Source organism: Seriola lalandi, unplaced genomic scaffold (genome assembly GCF_002814215.2).
Source record: "Seriola lalandi dorsalis isolate HSWRI2012SDOR001 ecotype SW California unplaced genomic scaffold, Sedor1 jcf7180002053680, whole genome shotgun sequence".
NCBI classification, from domain to species: domain Eukaryota; kingdom Metazoa; phylum Chordata; class Actinopteri; order Carangiformes; family Carangidae; genus Seriola; species Seriola lalandi.
Genome location: NW_019524233.1, coordinates 229,742 through 250,448, shown reverse-complemented (window position 1 = coordinate 250,448; position 20,707 = coordinate 229,742). Strand labels below are relative to the sequence as shown.

At 44.2% G+C, this 20,707-nt stretch overlaps 1 protein-coding gene across 1 annotated transcript in view; it reads right to left on the bottom strand.

Annotated features, from left to right (window-relative positions):
• notch3 (notch receptor 3) overlaps window positions 1-15,575 on the bottom strand; it is a 30,297-nt gene extending 14,722 nt beyond the window's left edge. The window contains exons 1-8 of the mRNA XM_023401416.2: window positions 15,305-15,575; window positions 14,119-14,191; window positions 2,990-3,132; window positions 2,558-2,893; window positions 1,800-1,922; window positions 1,468-1,701; window positions 1,227-1,382; window positions 960-1,145 (exon numbers count right to left, since the gene is read on the bottom strand). Coding sequence (XP_023257184.1) covers window positions 960-1,145; window positions 1,227-1,382; window positions 1,468-1,701; window positions 1,800-1,922; window positions 2,558-2,893; window positions 2,990-3,132; window positions 14,119-14,191; window positions 15,305-15,365 — 1,312 coding nt within the window. The 5' untranslated portion in view covers window positions 15,366-15,575. The remainder of the gene's footprint in view (window positions 1-959; window positions 1,146-1,226; window positions 1,383-1,467; window positions 1,702-1,799; window positions 1,923-2,557; window positions 2,894-2,989; window positions 3,133-14,118; window positions 14,192-15,304) is intronic.
• Window positions 15,576-20,707: the final 5,132 nt, after the last annotated feature.

The window sequence follows — 20,707 nt, the reverse complement described above, 5'->3', positions numbered from 1 at the left end:
AATAAATGATATAATAAAAATTAGAAATGTATGGTATGTCAGTTCAGGCCAGTATTTTGTGCATGCAATTGTTTGGACACTGGGGAAAAGATCCCTAGAGCATCCCTAGTGTTCCCACTCTACCGACCTGAAGTCACCACACCCTACTGTCCGTAAAGCATAAACCCTCCCTAGGTCAGTGTCCCATTCACCAGATGCATGTTATACATTCTTTGTTAGCAAACTATGGAAGACTCCTTCATTGAGGTGAAACAGAGTGTGGATCAGAGTGCTGCCCCTGAGGAGAGGCTAGCGTGGAATCAGAAATAATCAGCCGCTCCACATGAGCTTTGCCAGGCTGGCTGATGAAGAGGAGGGTGAAGAGGAAGGCCCTGTCTCTGGAAATGAAGGGGGAGGGGGAGAGGCTCTGGGAAAAGGCCTCTCTCCCTCTCTGTGTGTATGAGGGGTGCAAAGTGGAGCACAGAGGGGCCCTATTGTTCCGCTCCATTCCCACCACTCTACCACTCATTAGTATTCACAGCACACTCCTCCCCCTAACTGCTCGCCCTCTCTCACATCCAGTCCTATAGACCCAACTCCCAGCTCTAATTTGTATAGTTCCCAAAACCCCAGGATGCATGTAGGGCTGTGCGTGAGAGTTTCACTGTGTTTTTGTCACTGAGTGTCCAAACCATCACTTAGTCCAAGCTAATACCCTGTCTGGCTGTACAGTGTATTGAATGTAGAGAAGTGCCTCCATACCCCAAATGTTAATGGGAATGTATTACATAACAGTCTACACTGGCAGTCGGTATGGCAGCACTGCAGATAATGCTTCTTTAGAAGGTCCGGGTTAAATAACGAGCTGTTCCCCTCTGCTATGGTTTTTATTGGTTCAATGTGAATGCATCAGGCTGAATTGAGATGTCCTGTATTGTTTTATTGGCAGTGCTGAAATATAATTTAACAGGTCTGAATACCTGGCATGCAGATACAGGTGAACTCTCCGATGCGGTCCAGGCAAGTGGCGTCATTCTGGCAGGGCATGGATAGGCATTCGTTTATGTCAATCTCACAACGTGGACCGGCATATCCCCGACCACACTGACACTGGAAGGAGCCCTCTGTGTTCACACATTTCCCAAAATGCTCACACGGATTTGCACCTGTGGGTAAAAGGCTGGGGATCAGTACATGAAACACACTGAAAAGAGAGAAAGCGAGAGTATACAGCCCCAGTGACTTACCAATTGAACACTCATCCATGTCCTGGTTGCAGGCACCTCCTACAAAGCCAGCAGGACATGTGCAAATGGCGCGGCCGTTGAGAGGGTTGGTGTCACACACTGCCCCCTCATTGCAGGGGTTACTCACACACGCATCATCCAGATGACACAGCAAACCTGTGGACAAAGAAAGCACATGGCAGTTATCATCGATTTAGCAGCCAGGACTGCTCAAGAGGGGCATTTTGACTAACCCACATACCCGTCTTTCCAACTGGGCACTCGCAGAAGAAGGATGCTACACGGTCATGGCAGGTGGCACCGTTGAAGCAAACGGCTATGGCGCAGTCATCGATGTTCTCACTGCAGTCATCTCCAGTCCAACCATTAACGCAGACACAGGTATGACCGCCGATGGTGTTGAAGCAAGTACCCCCGTTATGGCAGGCGTTTGGTTGCATGAGACACTCGTTCACGTCCTCAGCACAAAATTGCCCTAGTGTGGTTACATGACAAATATGGAGTCACACATACTTATCATGACACATAATGTATATTTGAAGTTTATTTCAAATATGATAAACAGATCTGTACCTGTCCATTCCGGTGGGCACTGGCAGTTGTATGTATTTACTCCATCCACACATATTCCTCCATTCGAACACTTATGCCCTGGACAGTCATCCACATTATTCTCACAGTTGTGTCCTTCAAACCCTGAGACAGATGAAGAGAGTGTAAACATGGGAGTTTATTAAACATGCAGTGGTCCCTGTTCCAGACACTACACATTTCTACTGATAACTTTGAGTCGTATTTCCCACACTAGAGGAAGTGTGGGGCAGTGTGGGCAGTAAAAAGGTTCAGAGGGTGTCTGATTGTTTACATCTTCACATGACGGTTCCCATATGATGCCAGCAACAGCCGTGACTCCTGCCTGCTTCAGAGGTCTATACTCCCCACAGTGTTTGCTTGTTTTATAATCTCTCACAGTTTCAATGACTTCCTTTCTGGCAAGAGATATTTCCTGCCAGCTCCCCAGTGGGAAACCAGGAGGCCCATAAAGTAAATTCCTTCAGTTGTGAACAGAGCAAAGTAGAGTAGAGTGCAGGCGGGCTGCCTCTTCAACTCTCCCACCATCCCATCTACCATCAGTAGCTATTAATAGCAGACAGGAAGCTGACCTGGGACAGAAGCGTAAATCCCAGCAACAGCGCTAACAGCTACGTCATCAGCCTGAGAAAATCTGTATGCCTTTAGCGCTGTGTTGGGGGGCCTGGGAAAACAGTGGGCTCTGCAGACAGACTTTGATTCTTTGTGTGTTCTGTTATGAAAGAAGAGAGCTATTCTACCTGGTAGGCAAGCACACTCATAGGAGTGGTCGCTGATCTGTCGACAGGTGCCCCCATTAAGGCACTGAGATGGGGCACAGGGCAGTGTGGACACCTCGCATGTGCGCCCGCTGTATCCAGGTTGGCACTGACAGCGGAAGGACCCTTGGGTGTTAATGCAGATGCCGCCATTGAGGCACACGCCAGGCTTGCGGCACTCATCAATGTCATTGCGGCAGTTCTTTCCCTGGAAGCCAGGTGGGCAGGAACAGTTGTAGTGGTTATTCCAGTTGGCACAACGGGCCCCGTTGGCACAGGGACTTGTGGCACAGGCATCAATGTTCGCGCAGTCTTGGCCTGAAGATAAAATAGTGAATTGTATTCAGTTAACATGGGTACCCTGATCAGACCAAATCTTTTGAATGAAGACAAATTCTGATGGATGTACTGTACCTCTGAACCCTCTCTGGCACACACAGGAGTATTGTGGGATACCATTGACCACTTGGCTCTTGCAAGCTGCTCCATTCAGACATGGCGATCGATGACAGGGATCCTGGTGCTGACAGAGAGGACCAATGAATCCGGGACGACATCTGGACAAACAAAGTCACACATAGACAAATATTAGGAGGTCTTTGGACTGCTGATCAAAACATATCACAAGCTGACAAACTAAGTTATTTGAAACAGAGCTGTGACACTCCAACTCCATTGTAGCCCAATTCTCATCATGCTCTGGGTTTGGCAATCAAGGCCCAATGACACCTTGGCAAAGTTTCCTGCCTGACTCATGCCTTGGCATAAGTAATGTTTCTGGGCCCTGGGATGAATTTGTATCAACATAGCTTAAGTAGCCTACTAATCATGCAATGCATTGTTCATGGGATGAGTCACACACACACAGTAAACTCACAAACAAACTTTAAAATATGAAGATGGAGGGAGGCCGTCTTTCTGTGTCTTATAAAGCAAAGACTCTGTTATTTCCAGCTGGAAAGCTTCAGTTGTCGGATAACATTCCTCCACTATTACAATTTTTCCACACCTCAGCTCTTGTTTCTGTTCTTATAAGAACACACCCAGAAACAGCAGTCTGGAAACTTAACAATTGCCAACCAATATGGACATGAGAAAATCGAGGACAACACACACAGCACACATAAACGGAATAGGAGGAGCAGCTGTGGTATTTGAATGAAACAACACATCCTCTGCCCAGTGACTTTATACTGACAGACCAGTGTGTTATCTTGATAAAACACTAATGGCTTGTCTACACACGAGGTGTTTTGGCCACATATTTCAGTTTCCATCTCACACATTTCTGATGAAACCGATATGCTTCTATTTTAATCTTAAGATACTTATATAACACAACCCGATGTGTATTTTTATGCCTCAAGTCTATCCAGCTTCTTCTTCCATTTGACGCATGCAACTACAGTGATTGTGTATTGCGCTATGAGCGCTGCCAAAAAGTGAGTGACTTACACTCAATACTGAACATATCCTGTGTAGACACAGGTGGAGGAGTGGAGCTGCTGCCCTGCTGATGTGCTGCTCTTGCTACATGTGCAGTGAAGACACTGTGCAAGCCTGACCTAAACCTGCTACACTAAAAAGTAGAGATAAACATATAAACAGGGCTTCCTACAGCTCTCTTCAGAGGTCCTATGGGAGTTTAGACAAGCTTTGGACTCACTAAGGAGGTCAATATGAGATGGTAACTCTACACCCACAGTGGAACCACTGGCTGGGGACAAGGTCCCTCTTCAAACAGGCTGTTTGATGCTGATGACAGGGCAGTGACGGCTGGGTTTTTGCCCTCCCTCGGGCTCTATCGTCTCTTTCTTTTGAGAGGAACCCCTGGGCAGGATCAACAATAGGTTTTCATCTGTTCTTTTTTTTTTTTTTTTTTTTTTTTTTTTTAAACACAGGAACATTACCACTAAACTGGTGTTAGTTCACCTTTTACTTTGTTTTTTTATCTGGTCTCCCCACCTAAAACATAGGCTAAAATATTTTTCTGGCTCTTGCTCCCGGCAAGGAGACTGAAGCTGTTCCAGGTTAGACTAAAGAGGATGAACTGATCCATATCTAGATTTTCACTGAAATAGTCTGCTTTCTTTGTGACTGGTCTGCGCTGGTTCAGAAAAACTGGAGGCCACTCAGTTTTGTTTGGCTTTTTTTCCAGACTTACAAAGACAATAGTGAAATGGAAGAGCCACAGGGCTGAGCATGAAGGAGCCAGGCACACAGGAATATCCACAAGAATGTGCATATACACAGCAACAGTGTACCAAAAATAAATAGTTTGCTGGAATATAAAAATTAATCAAGGATCTAAGCATAACAACTATAAATGCCATTCGGAAAGATTTTCCCATGAAGATGGCTATAGTACAAGGTCAGCACTAAGGCGCTAAGACTTGGTTTACTGTTAAAGTGAAGCACCACTAAAGCTGGCATGTTGGGAGAGAGTTTGCACAGTTAATACAGCTACTCTTCCATCTCCTAAAGCCCCCCTGAACGCCAGCTTGCCTTCCCCTCCCCATACAACCCCCTCCTCTCACGCGCTGAGAGGTCAGATGTCAGAGGTCCCCCGTCTGATTGTGATGATAATGTCACGGCTGCAGGGAGTGGGGTGGGGCCACTCTGCAGGAGAGAATGTCTTTAGAAGGTGGAATTGGTGCAGAGGGTGACGAAGAGGAGGAGAGAGTGGTCTGGTCCGGCAAGAATGTCATGTCATATTTCCTGTAATCCCTCATCCCTTGCTCTGAAAACACCGCACTCACTCCTGATGCACGATCCCCGTTGCCCGGGCAACCTCACAGACGAACAGGCAAGCCTGACACCAAACCAATCGCCCCTCCCCCTCACCACCCACCCTGGGTCCCCATGGCTATTTGTCATGGCTTGGCTGGGTTTATTTAGGAGGCAAATTAACTATGTCTGGAATCTAGGGTGTCACTAAAAAATGAAACAAAAATGTGTCACAAAGAAGGCTGTGACAGGTCGGAGGAAGAGAGTTGCTCTTAGAGCTGAAAAATACAACATAAAGTGACAGTCAAATTCTTCTGAAGCCACTCTGCACTGTGGGCATTTGACTGCTGATGAAAGCCATAGAGCTACAGTCTGAACAGGCTGTTGTTCTCTGAAGACCATTGTGACTCTTTGTAGACAGAATAACTTACAACTGATCTAGGGAAGTATTGTGTGTCCAAGTGCATGTTGATGTTGCACTACAGAGACTAAAAGAACAAGGTACTTGGAATAAAGGTGTGTTCAGCTATGAGAATTAAGTGGTGTGTGTGTGTTAGTTTATATGTGTGTGCACGTGTGTGTGTGTGTGTGGGTGGGCGTGTAAAAATAACGATAGTAGTAATGTCTGATAAATTATTTCTCCTCCCATACAAATGCACAGTGAACTGAGAAGCCAAAACACACATTCTTTTGTCTAGACCTGACTCATTGCCAACATGCTACTCCCATAACACACAAATCAGAGTGCTATCAGTGCCGAGACTGTGAGAGACATGCAGCTTTGTCCTGGTGCAACTCTCCTTATCAGGCTCTTTACAACCTTGTGGATTCCACTGCCTCTGGGAACAGCGGGGCAGGATCTGTGCCATCGCCTGGGCCCAACCTTATTTGTGGCGGATGTACAAGGCAGGTGCAGGCTGCTGTTGTGCAATGGGCCAATGAGTCATATTTAGTGAGCGTCGACTTCTGACCTTTGAGGAAGAGAGTGCAGCAGATGAGGAGGAGGTCTTTGAGTGCAGCGGAGGGATGGCCAGAGTGGGTAATCTCTCCGTGTCAACACATATGAGGGTTTTTGCCAGCTGCTGCCCCGGCAGCATGCATCTGTCCGCATCTGTCAGTGTACCTCTGGGTGTCCGGCATTTACCTCTCCTGCCAGACTTTAAGCCAAAACAACTGTGCTGTGTTGCTCAGGGGACTAGTCCAGCAACCAACACGCACACACACACACACACACACGGGCTATTTCACACCACTCAGGAGATGTAGTCATCCTGCACAAACACATGCATTAACAGTTCCTCGTAACACACCTTCAAGACTGTTAAGGAAAATCACCACTGCAACAAGGTAAACACATGCAACAATCACTGCACGCCCGAACACAAAGAAAAGAAACTTACAACCAGTCTCAGCGTCTGGGGAGGGGGAGTATTGTGAACCCATAAAGGAGAAGATCCATTGAGGAAATTATAAAAGAAGATAAAAGAAGGAGGAAAAAGATGGCAGATGTGTCAAACATTTAATGAAGAAGAGTTTAAAGAGCAAATAGAATTTTTTTTCATTCGAAAAATGCCATTCCAGCAGTGCGCTGTAAGAGCTGCATCAAGTATCAGGATCTTCTGACTAAAACCATTTGATTTAGGTATGTAAGTAAGTCCTGTCACCTATGCAAGTGTAAGACAATGCCAGTTTTCCTGCTTTCTGGGTCACTGAAGCAGGGTAACCTGAGCTCATCCTCTCCCATACAATAGCTGCTACTCTGCCAGAGGTCAGAGAGTGGCTCACCTGTGAACCAAGAGTCTGTAATCTCTGACATGGTTCATACACACAGTCATGCTCCACAAAGCAACAAGTATAAAGGAGTCTTCCTATCTCAGAGGGCATTTCCTGAGACAAATAGAGAAGAAGCGCGAACTATAATCTTTTGACTTGGGGCACAATTTTAACTTCTGTATTGCATGGGGAAGAGCTAAAGTTTTACAAATTCTTTCAAACCTAAAGTCGCTAAAAAGAAATATTGGAATCTTTGGGAAAACTCTTTCAACAGTGACTCTTTCTCTCAACACATCCCTCTTTTCCTCACCCCCTCCTTCCACAAGCAAGCAAGAATCAGTTCTACTCCTTTATGAGAGTCCATACTGACACCACACTGCCAACAGGAGCCCATCGCCACCCCCCCACCCCCCTCCAACAGCCTCTTCTGCTCTGCTCTCCTCAGCTTGGCTCTCCCTTTCTCAGCAAAGAGCCAGATTGGGGGTTGGGGAGTGTTTTGTGGCCCAAATAAAAGAGCTAAAGTAGTCAGAACTCCTTTGTATAAAAGTGTTGGGGGGGGGGGGGGGGGGGGGGCAGTGACCCAAACAGCTAGTCTTTCAGGCCTGGGTTTACACGGACCAACAGGCCTGGGCTGTAGCCTGGCAACAGTAACCCATGGTGAGAGAGAGACCGAGTGAGAGAAAGGGGGTGATGAGGGACAGGGTTTCGTAAGGACAGTTGGAGCACTTTAGAGGACTGATCCCCTACATATGCAGGTAGCAATGAGCACTGCGCGGGGCCCATTCAGTCTGGTAATTAACAATGATCATGTCTAAAAGGATGCGTGTTTCACAGTTTAATGTGCAAAGTTTGTTTCAATAATTGTGTTTAGACACACAATGGAGGTATTGAAGTCTCCAGGAGGAGGTTTCCAGAGCACCCCCCCGAGCATGAATATTAAACATGTGAAAACAAGGACATTTAACTTTCTCTTGAGGAAAAGCAGTGATGAATCGGCCTAAAAGGCTTGGAAGGCTGTCAGTGCATCCTTCTCACCTCTGATAGCCCCTTATCACTCAGATCTACACGTACAAGGATCAACAATGGATTGGACATCCCCTAAACTCTGCACAGACCTGCTGAATGAAGACAATAAAAATGTACCCTTGTTGCTGCTATGAAAAAGCTTGCCATTTTTACACTTGTAGTTCATGCACTATCTGAGCTAATTTGCCTCAAGTGTCAACAGATTTTTGGAAGAATCCTCCCTGACATTTTTCAAATAGCAGTGCATTTGCCCATAACCACATTGCATGAATCCCAGGGTCGAGGTCTTTCAAAGCATTCTACACTGAAGTCAACCACAAAAACCCCACCCAACCACCTAAACTGAACCAGATTTCTGTACAACTTTGAAATTGAAATTTAAAAGACCCTATCCCGAACCTAGGATGAAAGATCAACTTCAATGCCTTGTCCAATGTTTTCTCTCAAGTTAACCTTCAGAGAAAAAGATTATGTGAAGAAAGATATCTCAGCTGTTCTAATGGCCTGTATTGCTATTCATTTCACAGCAAACATTTGCTGCACAATGAATGTGCATTCAATAGCACGACAACAACATCTGATAAACCACACTCCAGTTTAATAATGTTAACAGAAACTGTTGCACAGATTGACTGAGACCAGCACAAACCGTCACATGCTTATAATCTTGAAAGAATGAGATTTGTTTATGGGGAACTGGCTAAAGCTTTTAGTGATGAGCAAAGGAGAACACCAGAGAGTGTCTATCATGTCAAGTGCTGTCACCCAAAGAAGTATTAGAGATGTTTAAAAAAAAAAAAAAAAAAAAAAAGGTGTTGGCCAGTCATATCTAATTGACATCACATTTTATAAAACTAAAACTAATACATACACTAATGTAGAAATCTTGGTTTTTTTCCCATGTGACAAAGTATTTAAGTCCCAAAACCTCAGATAAATCTTAAATGAGGAAAAGGTAAACACTGGCAAAATGCTGCCTGGTAAAATCAAGATGTCTGTGGAAAGTGTGCTTGATGGAAAAGTGAATGCCTTTTCCTGAATCATTTAATGATGGACCCATCCCTTCCTCTTCTGAAAGGGAGGGAGAGACAAGGGAAATTTCACTGGCGGACCTCAGTTATTCCAATCAGGCCTGCCTGAATGTCTCTTCAGAAGTCATCGTCTCCCGGATAAGAACAAACAGCCAGGGGATGAGACTTCAGAGGCAGGCTTATCCCTACGTAAGTATGTGGTTCAGACATACATCGGCTCCAGAAAGAATAATAATCACAAAACCCAACTGGAGCTTCCTGTGCCAACTCACAATAATGGCAAAACTGACATTTATTACCACACAGGGTTAGTTTTCTGATGTGACGTGCGAGCGAGCCCACAATTTCTCATTTCCACATACTTGGATATAAGTTCCAAGTAATAAAGGATGAAGCAATTTTAGCACAATATAGCCATGTGGCGGTAAGGGAGGATGAAACAAAATGAAGCAAAAGATGAGTGAGTTGAGTGGCAAGGACACCCCGGTGCGCTGAGTAAGCTCTTTAAGCTTCTCTGATAAGACAGGATGTGCGTAGCAGGGAGGTCAGAAGGCACCACTTCCTGTGATGGGGCCTGGGAACCACAGCTCCCAGTCTCCAGTCATGACCTAAAGAGAAGAAGGGACAACAAACCCAAGTCCTCCTTCCTATGATGGCGTAATATCTTCTCCTGGATATGACCACTGTCATCCTATTAAGTCTATACTGGGTCTGCAATGCGTCAGTTTCCCTGGATAATGACATGACAATGGCTCCATCTGTCCGTCAGGACAACATGAGTGATATGGGCTATATACTGCCACACAAAATTGCAGAGTAACTAATTGCAAATCAAACAAGTCATTCTAAACATCCCATTTTCAATGAGACTAGGCTGACAGTATTGTTAAAGGCATTCCTGAAGGGGCTACCAGGGTGAATGGATGTGAGGTATGGACAATAACCTGAAAGACCCAGAGAGACAGGAGGAATCTTTACTAAGCATTCCTTTCTAATCCACCATAAAGATGCCAAAGAAAACACTAGCCCTGAGGTGCTCTGAACAAAACTAACAATATAATCTGTCTGTATGTGCCTTGGCATGTTTGTATATTTCCACCTCTTAGTGAGATGTGTTCCCCAAAAATGTATTTTTTCATCTGTTTTTGATAAAACAGTTAAGTCACATGTAGATGCCACATTTCCTATTTGGAAAGGTTGTGATTTCTCCTGAGAAAATGTGATTCTTTCTTATTGAAAAAAAAAGGAGAAACAGTATGCGTCCTTTCAACTGAAACACATATACAGTTCTTGCTATTTTTCAAAAGTGAAATAAAGTGGGCAGATGAAAACTATTCACTAGTGAAACATCACTCTGCACTGTCCCGACAGTCTGCTCCCTATCAAAGTCAAAGATGTCCTCTTTCATCATGTTCTAAGAGGCTGGGAGTTGCTGCAGGGTCAGAACAAAACACTCACAATTTATATGGAAACTCTGCTCCTGAAGCAGAGGGCAAAGCATTCATAACATAAAGAGGACCACTGTGTCCATCCATGGGCCTCACACAGCGGAGAATCCCCACATTTATCTCCATTCATCTCAGAGGATCTGGGAGGAAAGAGTTGTTCATAATCTGTGATCTGCCACTGTGTTGAGAGACAGAGGCGGAGGATGAGCTGCCGGAGCTGGGACAACATGCAGAGAGCGAAAGAGCGGACCTGGTTGCTGCTGCACTGTGAGAGAAGCAACATGTGCTGGAGGGGCTGCGAGCTACCGGCTTCATTCCTCCACGAGCTTGTCTCTCACAGTATGGGGGCGGCTGACTGCTCAATGGCAGCACCTGGCCCTATGCTTCCCCTTTGTCAAGATCTGACTTCACTGGATTACCATCACAACATCCACCAGCTGTCCTCTATGCAGACCACCCCCCCACCCCCTCCGCTTCCTACCCAGCCTCCCTCTACCCATTCCCTACCCCCAGTCAGATCCCTCCAGCTGGATCCTCTCTGAATGACACCCTCTCAATCTGCCTAATTATCTCTCCTCTGGCCGTGCCGCTGTGGCCCTCTCTAGGCAGCACATTCTGCTCGCGGGGCAGAGCTTGGGGGCCAAAGGCACTTCAACAGGACTTCCTGACTGCTCACCTAGAAGGCCCCACTCTCTGTGACAATATCAACTCTTCACTGTCAAGTTCAAAACTCTGGGCCACAGTAAGATCATAGGATGAGTATTCATTGTGTATCAAGTAGAACAGAAAATGTACACGAAACCCCACATGACAAGATGAGTTTGTGTATGTTGAAACTATGTGATGTTCAGTAGTGATATTTAGAACCTGCTTGTAAAATGTTTATCATCAGAATAACCAGTAAATGCTGAATTGAAGATTGGCCGCAACTGAGCAACTTTATCTCTGAAGCAGACATGCAGAACTACAAGTTCTCGCCTCCATGTTGTAACTTATCTGCATGCATCAAACAAAGCCCGGTTTGGTAAAAGCCACACTCCCACCAGGGCACACAAAGATTCAAGAGAGAGAAGACTCAGACAGAGAAGCTTGTTTCAGTGCCTCTCTGTCATTGGGAATTATCTTCATCAAACTCATTTTAAATTAATTATACCATTTCCCAACACTTGTATGAGATGGTTTCTGAGCTCAACACATATCTGACCCCTGGTTACAACTGCAGTTGCACTTATGTTTCACTTTGCATGACGATGCAGTGGAGACTGGCAGTGAGAACAGAACAGGATGAAACCAGCAGTTGCAGGCAACATCATGGAGCCTGGCTGGAATAGTCAACCTTTTCAGACCGACTTTTACTGTGTCACTGAAAGAGATGAAATGGGTATCAGAAAGTTTGTTTCCTGAGGATTACTACTGTAATCCCCTATCAGCAACCCTAGACTGCGACCTTTACTAAGTCACCTAAGGAGGAAGCCAGCACAGCTGCAGACTCACAGAAACTAGCAAGATAGAGAAGAATTGAGAACTTTTTCTTGCATGTTAAAGCTATATGGTGTTGTGTCGTAGTTGTGTTTGCCAACAAGACAGGAGACGAATTGGTATCTGGGACAATAACAATGGCATCTACTACACAGTATTACTGTCACTTCAGAAGCTACTTGCCATAAGAAAATTTAAATAACACAGTGGCTGAACAATAAGCGGGACAAGATGACCATTCTCTTCGCAGAACAATGTCTGTGGTTCTGTGGAAGCTCTGTGATTTCTCTCAAGGTTGTTTTCTACTGGTTCTCTTACTTCCTGTCAAATGCCAAAACATGTATGTATGTGGATTTGTTTCCGTCTTTCTAGTCCGTATCGGCCTCATTTTGCTGTGGCCTTTATTCTCTCCCTCTCTGCACCCTGTTTAGAAGGTGCCAGGTTACAGCCAGGTATCTAGTGAAAGAAAGGATCTTTTCTGCTGTTTTGGATCTCCTGTTTCTGTAGGCTCCCTGGGGAAGGGGTGGGGTGGCTCCACCACTCACCTCTGTCTAGGACTGGTCTGACCACTCTCATGTGGCCACGCTTCGCTCCATTGCTCTGCCCCTGCTATGGGTCTCTCTCTACACTGTGTGGTATGACATTTGTCCCCTTCCATTAGAAAACCTCTCCCTTTGCGCTTAATTCTTTTTTCTTGGCACTGAACCAGCATAGTGATTACAAATGCCCCAACTCTTACACCTAACACATACATGTACACAGCACAAAGGACGGGAGGAACACAAAAGATGAATGAATGAATAACCTCTTCCAAAAAAAAAAAGAAACAGTCCTTGTGATGTGACGACAGTAAGCCTAGAGATTCTCTCTAAGATAAACATTGAGATTATTGAGTTAATTTTCAATAGATGACAGAATGTGATATCTGTGATCTGCATGGTGAAAAATGATGTCAGATATGCTGAAATAAAAAAGGATCTGGCTGCATGAAATTATACATTCACTCACTTAGTGACACTCACCCATTTTGGCCTCAGCTAATGATTGAAAAAATGTGGGTAGTGGTTACTTGTTCCACATGCAGCCTAGTTACACATTGGCTAGTGTATAATAGCCACTACTGGCATAAATGCGTATATAGTTGTCTTATTATTTGCTTGTGAAAAGTGCATTCATGGCAATGGCTCCACGTTGACCCCTGCAGTATGGGCAAACTACCAGCCCACTCCAATAAAAATAAATTTTACTGTTTTGCAGGGAAGCAGCTGGCTTCTGGCTGTTCTACAAATGACTGTATCTCCTCAATCTGAAACACTCAGGCATGTTTCCTAAACTAACACTGAAGGCTATTTGATTTGACTATTGTAATAGGTTCCCACACCCCACACACCCGCCACCTTCCCCCCCCTTGCAAATTTGAAAAACAAAAGCCTTATCACTGCCAAAAGATGTGAGAACACAAAAATGCCCAAGGCAGGCGGGAAACAAAGACAATTCATCAAAAAAAAAGAAAAAAGAAAAAAAAAAGTTTTTTAAACCATTGAAATAAACTCAAATCGCGGGGAAAATACCCCACATTGAAAATAACATTGAAATAAAAACTGACAAAACACAGAAGGAAAGCTTTACTCATGCTATGTGTGGCATAATGCTGTGATTTATGTTTGACAAAGCTCCCTAACAGGTGCAAGAGATGAGTATGGCAGCCAAACATGTTGGAGCTTGCTGACGCTCATCTGCGTAGGCCTAATCAATTTGTCCTATCTTTCACCAGTTTAATGTGAATGTTGTAAATTACTGGGATATAAAGATGGGATGTTCACATTGTTTGAGACAGAGTATCAGACTGGAAAGCAATCTTTCCCCCGACACCTTTAAAGAACAAATAACAACCTGTGTAAATCAATTTACACACAAGGCCTGCACTTTAGGCTTGAATGCCTTTCAAAGCTGAGTTTATGAAGTGGAGGCAGGAGAAAACTTGGAGGCTTTGTTACTGAAAGGAGACTTCAGCCCACAAGTCTTATCCTGGTACATCTTTACATTATGTTCCACTTACATGCATCGAGTGGGTGAATCTAAGCATGTCCCTCCATTTTCACAAGATCTGTATTTATCCACGCAACGGTACCCTGTGGAAATTGGAGAAATCAGTTAGAAAACCACACAATTGACAAATCTTTTGATGCACATATAACCCTTAAGGTAATAAATCACAACAAAACTACAAATAATGCCCCATTGGAATAGTCAAGGTATGGGAGAACTTGATAAACGTTCTGTTAAATATCAGAAATTGATATAATGGGCTCCTCGGCATATCCCTCTAGATAGCAGGCCTTTGCCACTTGTGGCATCTTGCAGACACACCCGCATGGTTCTTGTTTACTTTGTCAAAAGCAGATAAAGCTTCGACTTTCCTCGATCGAGATACAGTCTGACATGTGGACACTGAGACTGTTTCTGCTTGGAAACAAGTTTATCTCAGAGACATTCATTTATCTGGCGGCCACTGCTCCACAGCTTCGAGGGAAAAAAATATTCAGCTGCTTAAAAGGCCTTTGTTCAGAAAGAACGAGAGTGGTGGTGGTGGGGGGGTGGTGGCTGGGGGTCTTCGGCTCATCACCCCTTCGTAGGCTACAATAAAAACAGTTTTTGGAAACTTATTAAACATCCTTGCACATGTCCGCGCCACTCAGCCAAACTTTTCCAGTGCAGCTGATGTTGCAGGAGCTACTCTTTTTTTTTTTTGCGCTTCGGGTTTTGTTAACTCTGTGGAGCAGCAGCGCTCATAGTGTCACCAGACTTTTCCCACAGAGGGAAAAACCACCTCTACTTCAGAAAGGTCAGATGTAATTTTGAAAAAATATCTGCTTCCTCCATTCAATAATGCCTGACCTATTCACAAAAAACAGCTGTGTGTGCGTGTGTGATATTTTGACACGTGATTGGGTGTAAACGTCTTCTGTAAGCATTATCTGTTGATTAATTATTCCAAAGAACTGAATGAAAACTGTAGATCTGGATTATCAGCTGATACTTGTAACTCAAACTACAAAATAAAAGAAGAAAATAAGAAGTTAAGGTCAAAATCAATTTGGCACAAATCATAGACCAGATAGTTAATGATAGCACCAATTTTATTTGGACCCGGACTGTGGATGTGCTGTCCAGACATGTTCAGTCAACCTGTGGATATATCCCACTCTTATGCTGCAAGTGTTAATTGTTTCAAACAGACTTACCTTCACAAATATGCATACAAAATAAAAGTGACAAAATAATCCATGGAATATTTCCTTCCATTTCGGTGGAAAAGTTTCCAGCGTTTCAAGTTGGGCTTTTAGTAAAAATACATCCTTTGTTTAGTTCACAAAAAAATAAAGGCTCCAAAATCGATGGGGAGTTTTTCATAAAATCAGCCGGAAAGCGTAGCGTTATAGATCCCAGTCCCGTATTATCCTCCGCAGCTCGCCCACGGCTGCTGTGATTCTCGGTTTACCTCCTGAAACTTCTGAAAAACTTTTTCCTTCCCGATCTGTCCCAGCGTCTGGAGTCCCCGCCTCCTCTGTGTGTCTCTCCCTGTGTGTCTCTCTCACTCTCTCTCTCTCTCTCTCTCTCTCTCTCTCTCTCTCTCTCTCTCACTCTCTCTCTCTCTCCTCTACACTAGATAGTCCCTGCGCAGAGCTTCCCAACATTGGGCCCTTCAGGGACCCCTCCCTCCCACCATCTCACACACACACACACACACACACACACGCACACACACACACACAACCAAAACTGCAAACTTTGATGTATTACATTCCCTAAAAACCCAGAGAATGGTGGCAGTAACATACAGTGATCAGAGTTACAAACAGTTGAGGCAGTCACCAAATCTACCAACAGATATGGGCATTTTGCTGAGACACTGATGGAAAAGCTGCCATATCAGATTTGAAAGACACAAACAAATCTCTCGCTGACTCTCGTTCCAGGACCTACGCTGAATCAACAGATGTTGATGATTCTGTGGGTTATCTTAGAGCCATGTTGCTCTAAAACGACATAGCCTGCTTTGGAAAACTCAGAGAACTGATGGACCCAGTCTTAGGAAGGCCGGGAATGTCAAGAATTGTCGCAAACGCTTCAGAAAAAAACCTGAAATCCACTGGTATCTCATGAAAAGTGTTAATTTAGCATTTTTTTCTGCATATCCGGAACCACAGAAGATCTATTTTGATATAAACACAATGACTGTGGAGGTTGGAAGACTCTGTAAGTCGCATAGGCAACATAACTAATAGGTTTTAAATTAGTGTTAAATTTTAAATCCAAATCAGATCTTTGTTTGGAATCTAAAAACAACAGTAAGCAACTATGAAGAAGCAGCTTCTTTATTACAGTAGCAGACTGGAGTTTGTCTGTGCAAGCTTACTTGTTTGTTTGTGTGTTTACAGTTGATGAATTGCAGATAAGGGAGTGAATTGTGTTTACATGGTGGCGGAGAGGCAGACAGCATTCCTATTATCCCCATGGCCCCATGTACGGAGTTGCAGTCCTGCTCCCTCAGCCTGCACCTCCTCAGCCTATGGCAGTGGACTCATTTTCTGCAGCCGGTGTATAGTGCCTCAGTTGTTCTGCGGCACAGAGCGGAGCCGGTTGCTTACAGAGACAATAGCCTTGATTTGAATCATAAAAGGAGTCCGGCATTATGACACAGTTTCTCTCTGCAGGGGAGGGTAGCAAACTAATATTCAAGCACACTGCTCCTACCCCACCGTCTCCCCTTCTTCATCACAGTATTCCTGGTCCTGGCCTTGAATAAATTACAGGCATGGGTAGGGCCATGAATGTAACAGGCTGGTTTGGAGGGAAGTTCGTTAGTGCGTGTGACGTCATCTATAGGGGTCAGTGAAAAGAGCTTGTTAGGCCTCACAGACACCTGCTTCATTTGGCATCCACCGTGTGATGAAAGTTGGGCAGTGCAAAGTTTTCAATGGCTTGCTTTAGCTTTTTGTGCAGAGTGACATGATTACTTAATCCTGCATTCCTCATTAGCATTTGGATATTACTGCAACTGATTGAAAAAAAACCTCTTTAAAATCTCATGCAGGCTTGTGTCCAAGATGATATGTGCATGTGTGTTTTTCACTGTGTCTACAGCTGCAAGTGAAAACTAGATAGAGACAAGGAGGAAGGTGTAATAGAGTTTGTGTATATTACAAATAGGTGTAATAAGCTGATTTTTGTGCTTTCATCTGGCTGTGAAATATGTCTCTCACCCCCCGGGGATGTAGTAGACGCACTCCCAGCTCACTCTGGCAGGTGTTGGCAGTATTTTGACTGGCTTCCAGTTGGAGGAGGTCCCAGGGAGAGATTTCTCAGTGTGCTCAGGGACAGACAGTTGTATTTACAGTATGTTGATATCTAGGCACTCAAAGTCTACAAATGCCTCATGTGCCTCATCCTTCTGGAAAAACTGGAGGCCTTCATCATTCCATGGAAAACAGCAACAGCAACAAAATTTCACGACTAGAGGCTGTCATCAATCAACATATTATAGTAATAAGAATGTTCACAGAAGAATGTATTAAATATCCTAACATGGATTTCCTTAAATAAAATAAAATAATCATCAAAATTGTCACTTATAAAAGCAATTAAAGTATAAAAGACAAGATAGAACAATTTAAAATTTCACTTTGATGAAATTTTGAATATTTGGTTCTTCAGTTTTTCCTGTTAATGAATTCTCAAACCCAGTGTGTAATCAGACGTTGAAGGAGTGCTGCTGACAGGCCCCCAACACTTCCAATTTTCTTCACTGACAAGCTAAAATGCTTTTTGTTTAAGAGGAGTTCAATCTACACGGCTTGACTCCAGGAAATAAATACTCACTGAGAAAATTCCAGTTTGTCTTCCTTCTCTCTGATCTCATTAGTGGAAGTGGCTGTTCCAGCCCTTCCCTCTGGAAACATGACCTCTCCTCGATTGTTTGAGAAATGTAAGAGAGAGGTGATCTAAATCTTGTCTGAACAACAGCAGTGGGACAGCCTCTGGTTTCTCTACCATAGTCTGTAATGTGTTATTTCAATCAATTCTTAATCATATTACATCTTTGTCTTGTTATCACCTCTGTCTCTCACCCTCTCTCTCTCTCTCCCTCCCTCTCTCTCTACACACGCACAAATAAGTCAGTGTTTTGTTTGTATTCGAGAGAAAGTGTGAGAGTAGAAGCCCTGGCGACAGAATTCTCGCGCAGGACTCAGGGGGAATCTCCAATCACACAAACAAAGATGTGACAGGTCAGGATTTATAACTCTGATCTCTGTTGGACAGAGAGCGACCCCACCCCCCCCGCCCGTCTTTGAACAGTTGTTAGCATTGCTCATCGTTAATCGATGAAAATATGAAGTAATAGCGGGCCCATCAGGGCACTGTAGTGTATACATTTGATGTAGATTCTGCCTTTGTAGGAGCACCTTTCTGCTTTTGTGTACCCAGCTGTACAAATTACTCTGTAAATCCTCCCATTGAGCATTTGATACCTTAGGATAACATGCACTATTGTGACACACATTCCTAACAGAGCAGCTTTTATACAAAAATGCATGTGAATGATACTGTGCGATTGCAGAGTCGAGAATGAAAACTAACCGAAGCCTGTTAGGTGAAGACCACCCATGGATGAGTACACTCATGCTATCCCCATCCTTCGTAACCCTGGCTTGCTTTGCACTCACACAGCAGGGGAGTGTGTCCATACACTGCAGGGGTCACTTAGGCCAATATAATATTATATTTCTCTAACATATTTGACTTTGCATGCCATTCTCATGAGAATTGAAGCTCATGGTAGCTGTGGGGAAGTTGAAGAATTTCTCGTCACATCTCGCATACACTGTCGTCTCTGTCATGACAACAGCACTGAGTCAAGCGGAGCTGCCAGTAAGAGCCTGCACATATACAGTGTGGTCAGCCAGCTCCCTCCTTTCATGCCCTGTGGCCTTTCAGAGCTAGCACGCTCCATGTGATAGGGGTGCTAACAGGCAGTATGTGCGGACACAGTGGACGTGATGACTTTACCACCCAGGCCAGACTGATTTATGTGGGAAAAGCCCTAAGAGCACCCACAGAGAGTGTGGAGAGGATTAGAAAGCCCTCTACAAAACCGGTCACGGCCAATCAGCAGCTGAGACCCCCTACAGACAGACATCAGGGGCCAATTGCAGCGCAGCGATCAATTTGATGATTTGGCTGCTTCAAAGTTGTATAATGTCTTGTATTGTATGATCATTCAGGGTTTGTGGGTAAGCACTTTAGCTTGAAGTGCAGTTGGCTTCCAAGGTTTGAGGAGATAGTGGGCACCCTCCCGATGTTTTTTCTCTGGGTGTGACAAAGGCACAAGTGGACCCCATGCACACAACACACACACACAACTGTATTTCAAGGTGATAAGATAACTCCTCTTTGGTTTAGTGCTGTTCAAGGAAGATGGAATTTCTAATTAGGAAAGGAACACCTCCCTGCTCTTCCCAGGATCCTGTGCTTTTGTTTGTTCAGCTCCCTCTCCAGACTTTTTCAAGAAAATACACAGCAAAGAAACAGCAAAAATATTCCTGCGCATTCTGTTTTCAAGTTTTAAAGATTTTTTTTTCCAAGATTAATAAAAAAAAAAAAAAAAAAAAAACATAACAGAAAGTAGCGAGGAATTATTTAGATTCGTACCTTGCAATGTTATCCTGAAAAGTGTGTATTTATGTTATACGTTCATGTGGTATCACTTGGTCTGATTGTCACAGTGTTGTCAAGTCAAAAAGTTTTGAATACACCATTTATGAGCATCTCTCTCTCTCTCTCTCTCTCTCGTAACATAATGTAGCCAAACAATTGGTCATAATTCACACTTAAGAAAAGAGGTTTCTGCTGGACTTGTGCCTGTATTCATACTTTCTGTATCCTCTTTCATTGTGTTTTCTTTATTCTTTTCCTTCCACCCAGTCTGACACGCACACTCACACACGGTGACTTAGAGACTGGGGCTTTTTGCCTAAAGTAAACACATGTGAATGATGGATCTTTCCTTGGATTGTGGGAAAAAGTGTTTGACTTTCACACAAGCTCTCTAAACGGCTATTAAATTCTATATGTGTACACACGTTCCTGAAAAGGACGGGGACAGACAAGGAAGAAAAAATAATTTTTAACTACGGGAATATATTTTTTTTTCTGTAGCTCTCCTCACTGTTCTGTGTTTCTTGCTAAACCGTTTACTCGGACCAGAAGACAGTGGGACACAGGGATCTTATGGAATTTGTAGGAATAATATCCTTCTCCTCCAAGATCAGGATCCTCTGTCACTAATCAAGACGGGAGAGAATTTCTGTCGCTTCCTTTTGAGATATAAATCTACGGAGGGGTGGAGAGTAGACGGGGACTCAGTGGCAGGTCTGGAGGCATTTGCATTCACAGAGCAGTGCGAATGGAGGGCAGAGAGCGCAATAGACATCTCTCTGCCGGAATGTATTTCAGACAGAGTTGGAGACTGGCCAGCTGGAGGAATTCAGAAAGCTATGACACTGTTTCCGTGTGAAATAGCTACTTAAGACCACTGTGAACAGCTGCCGGACAGTGCCACCCCCTCACCGCCACCCACCCACCCA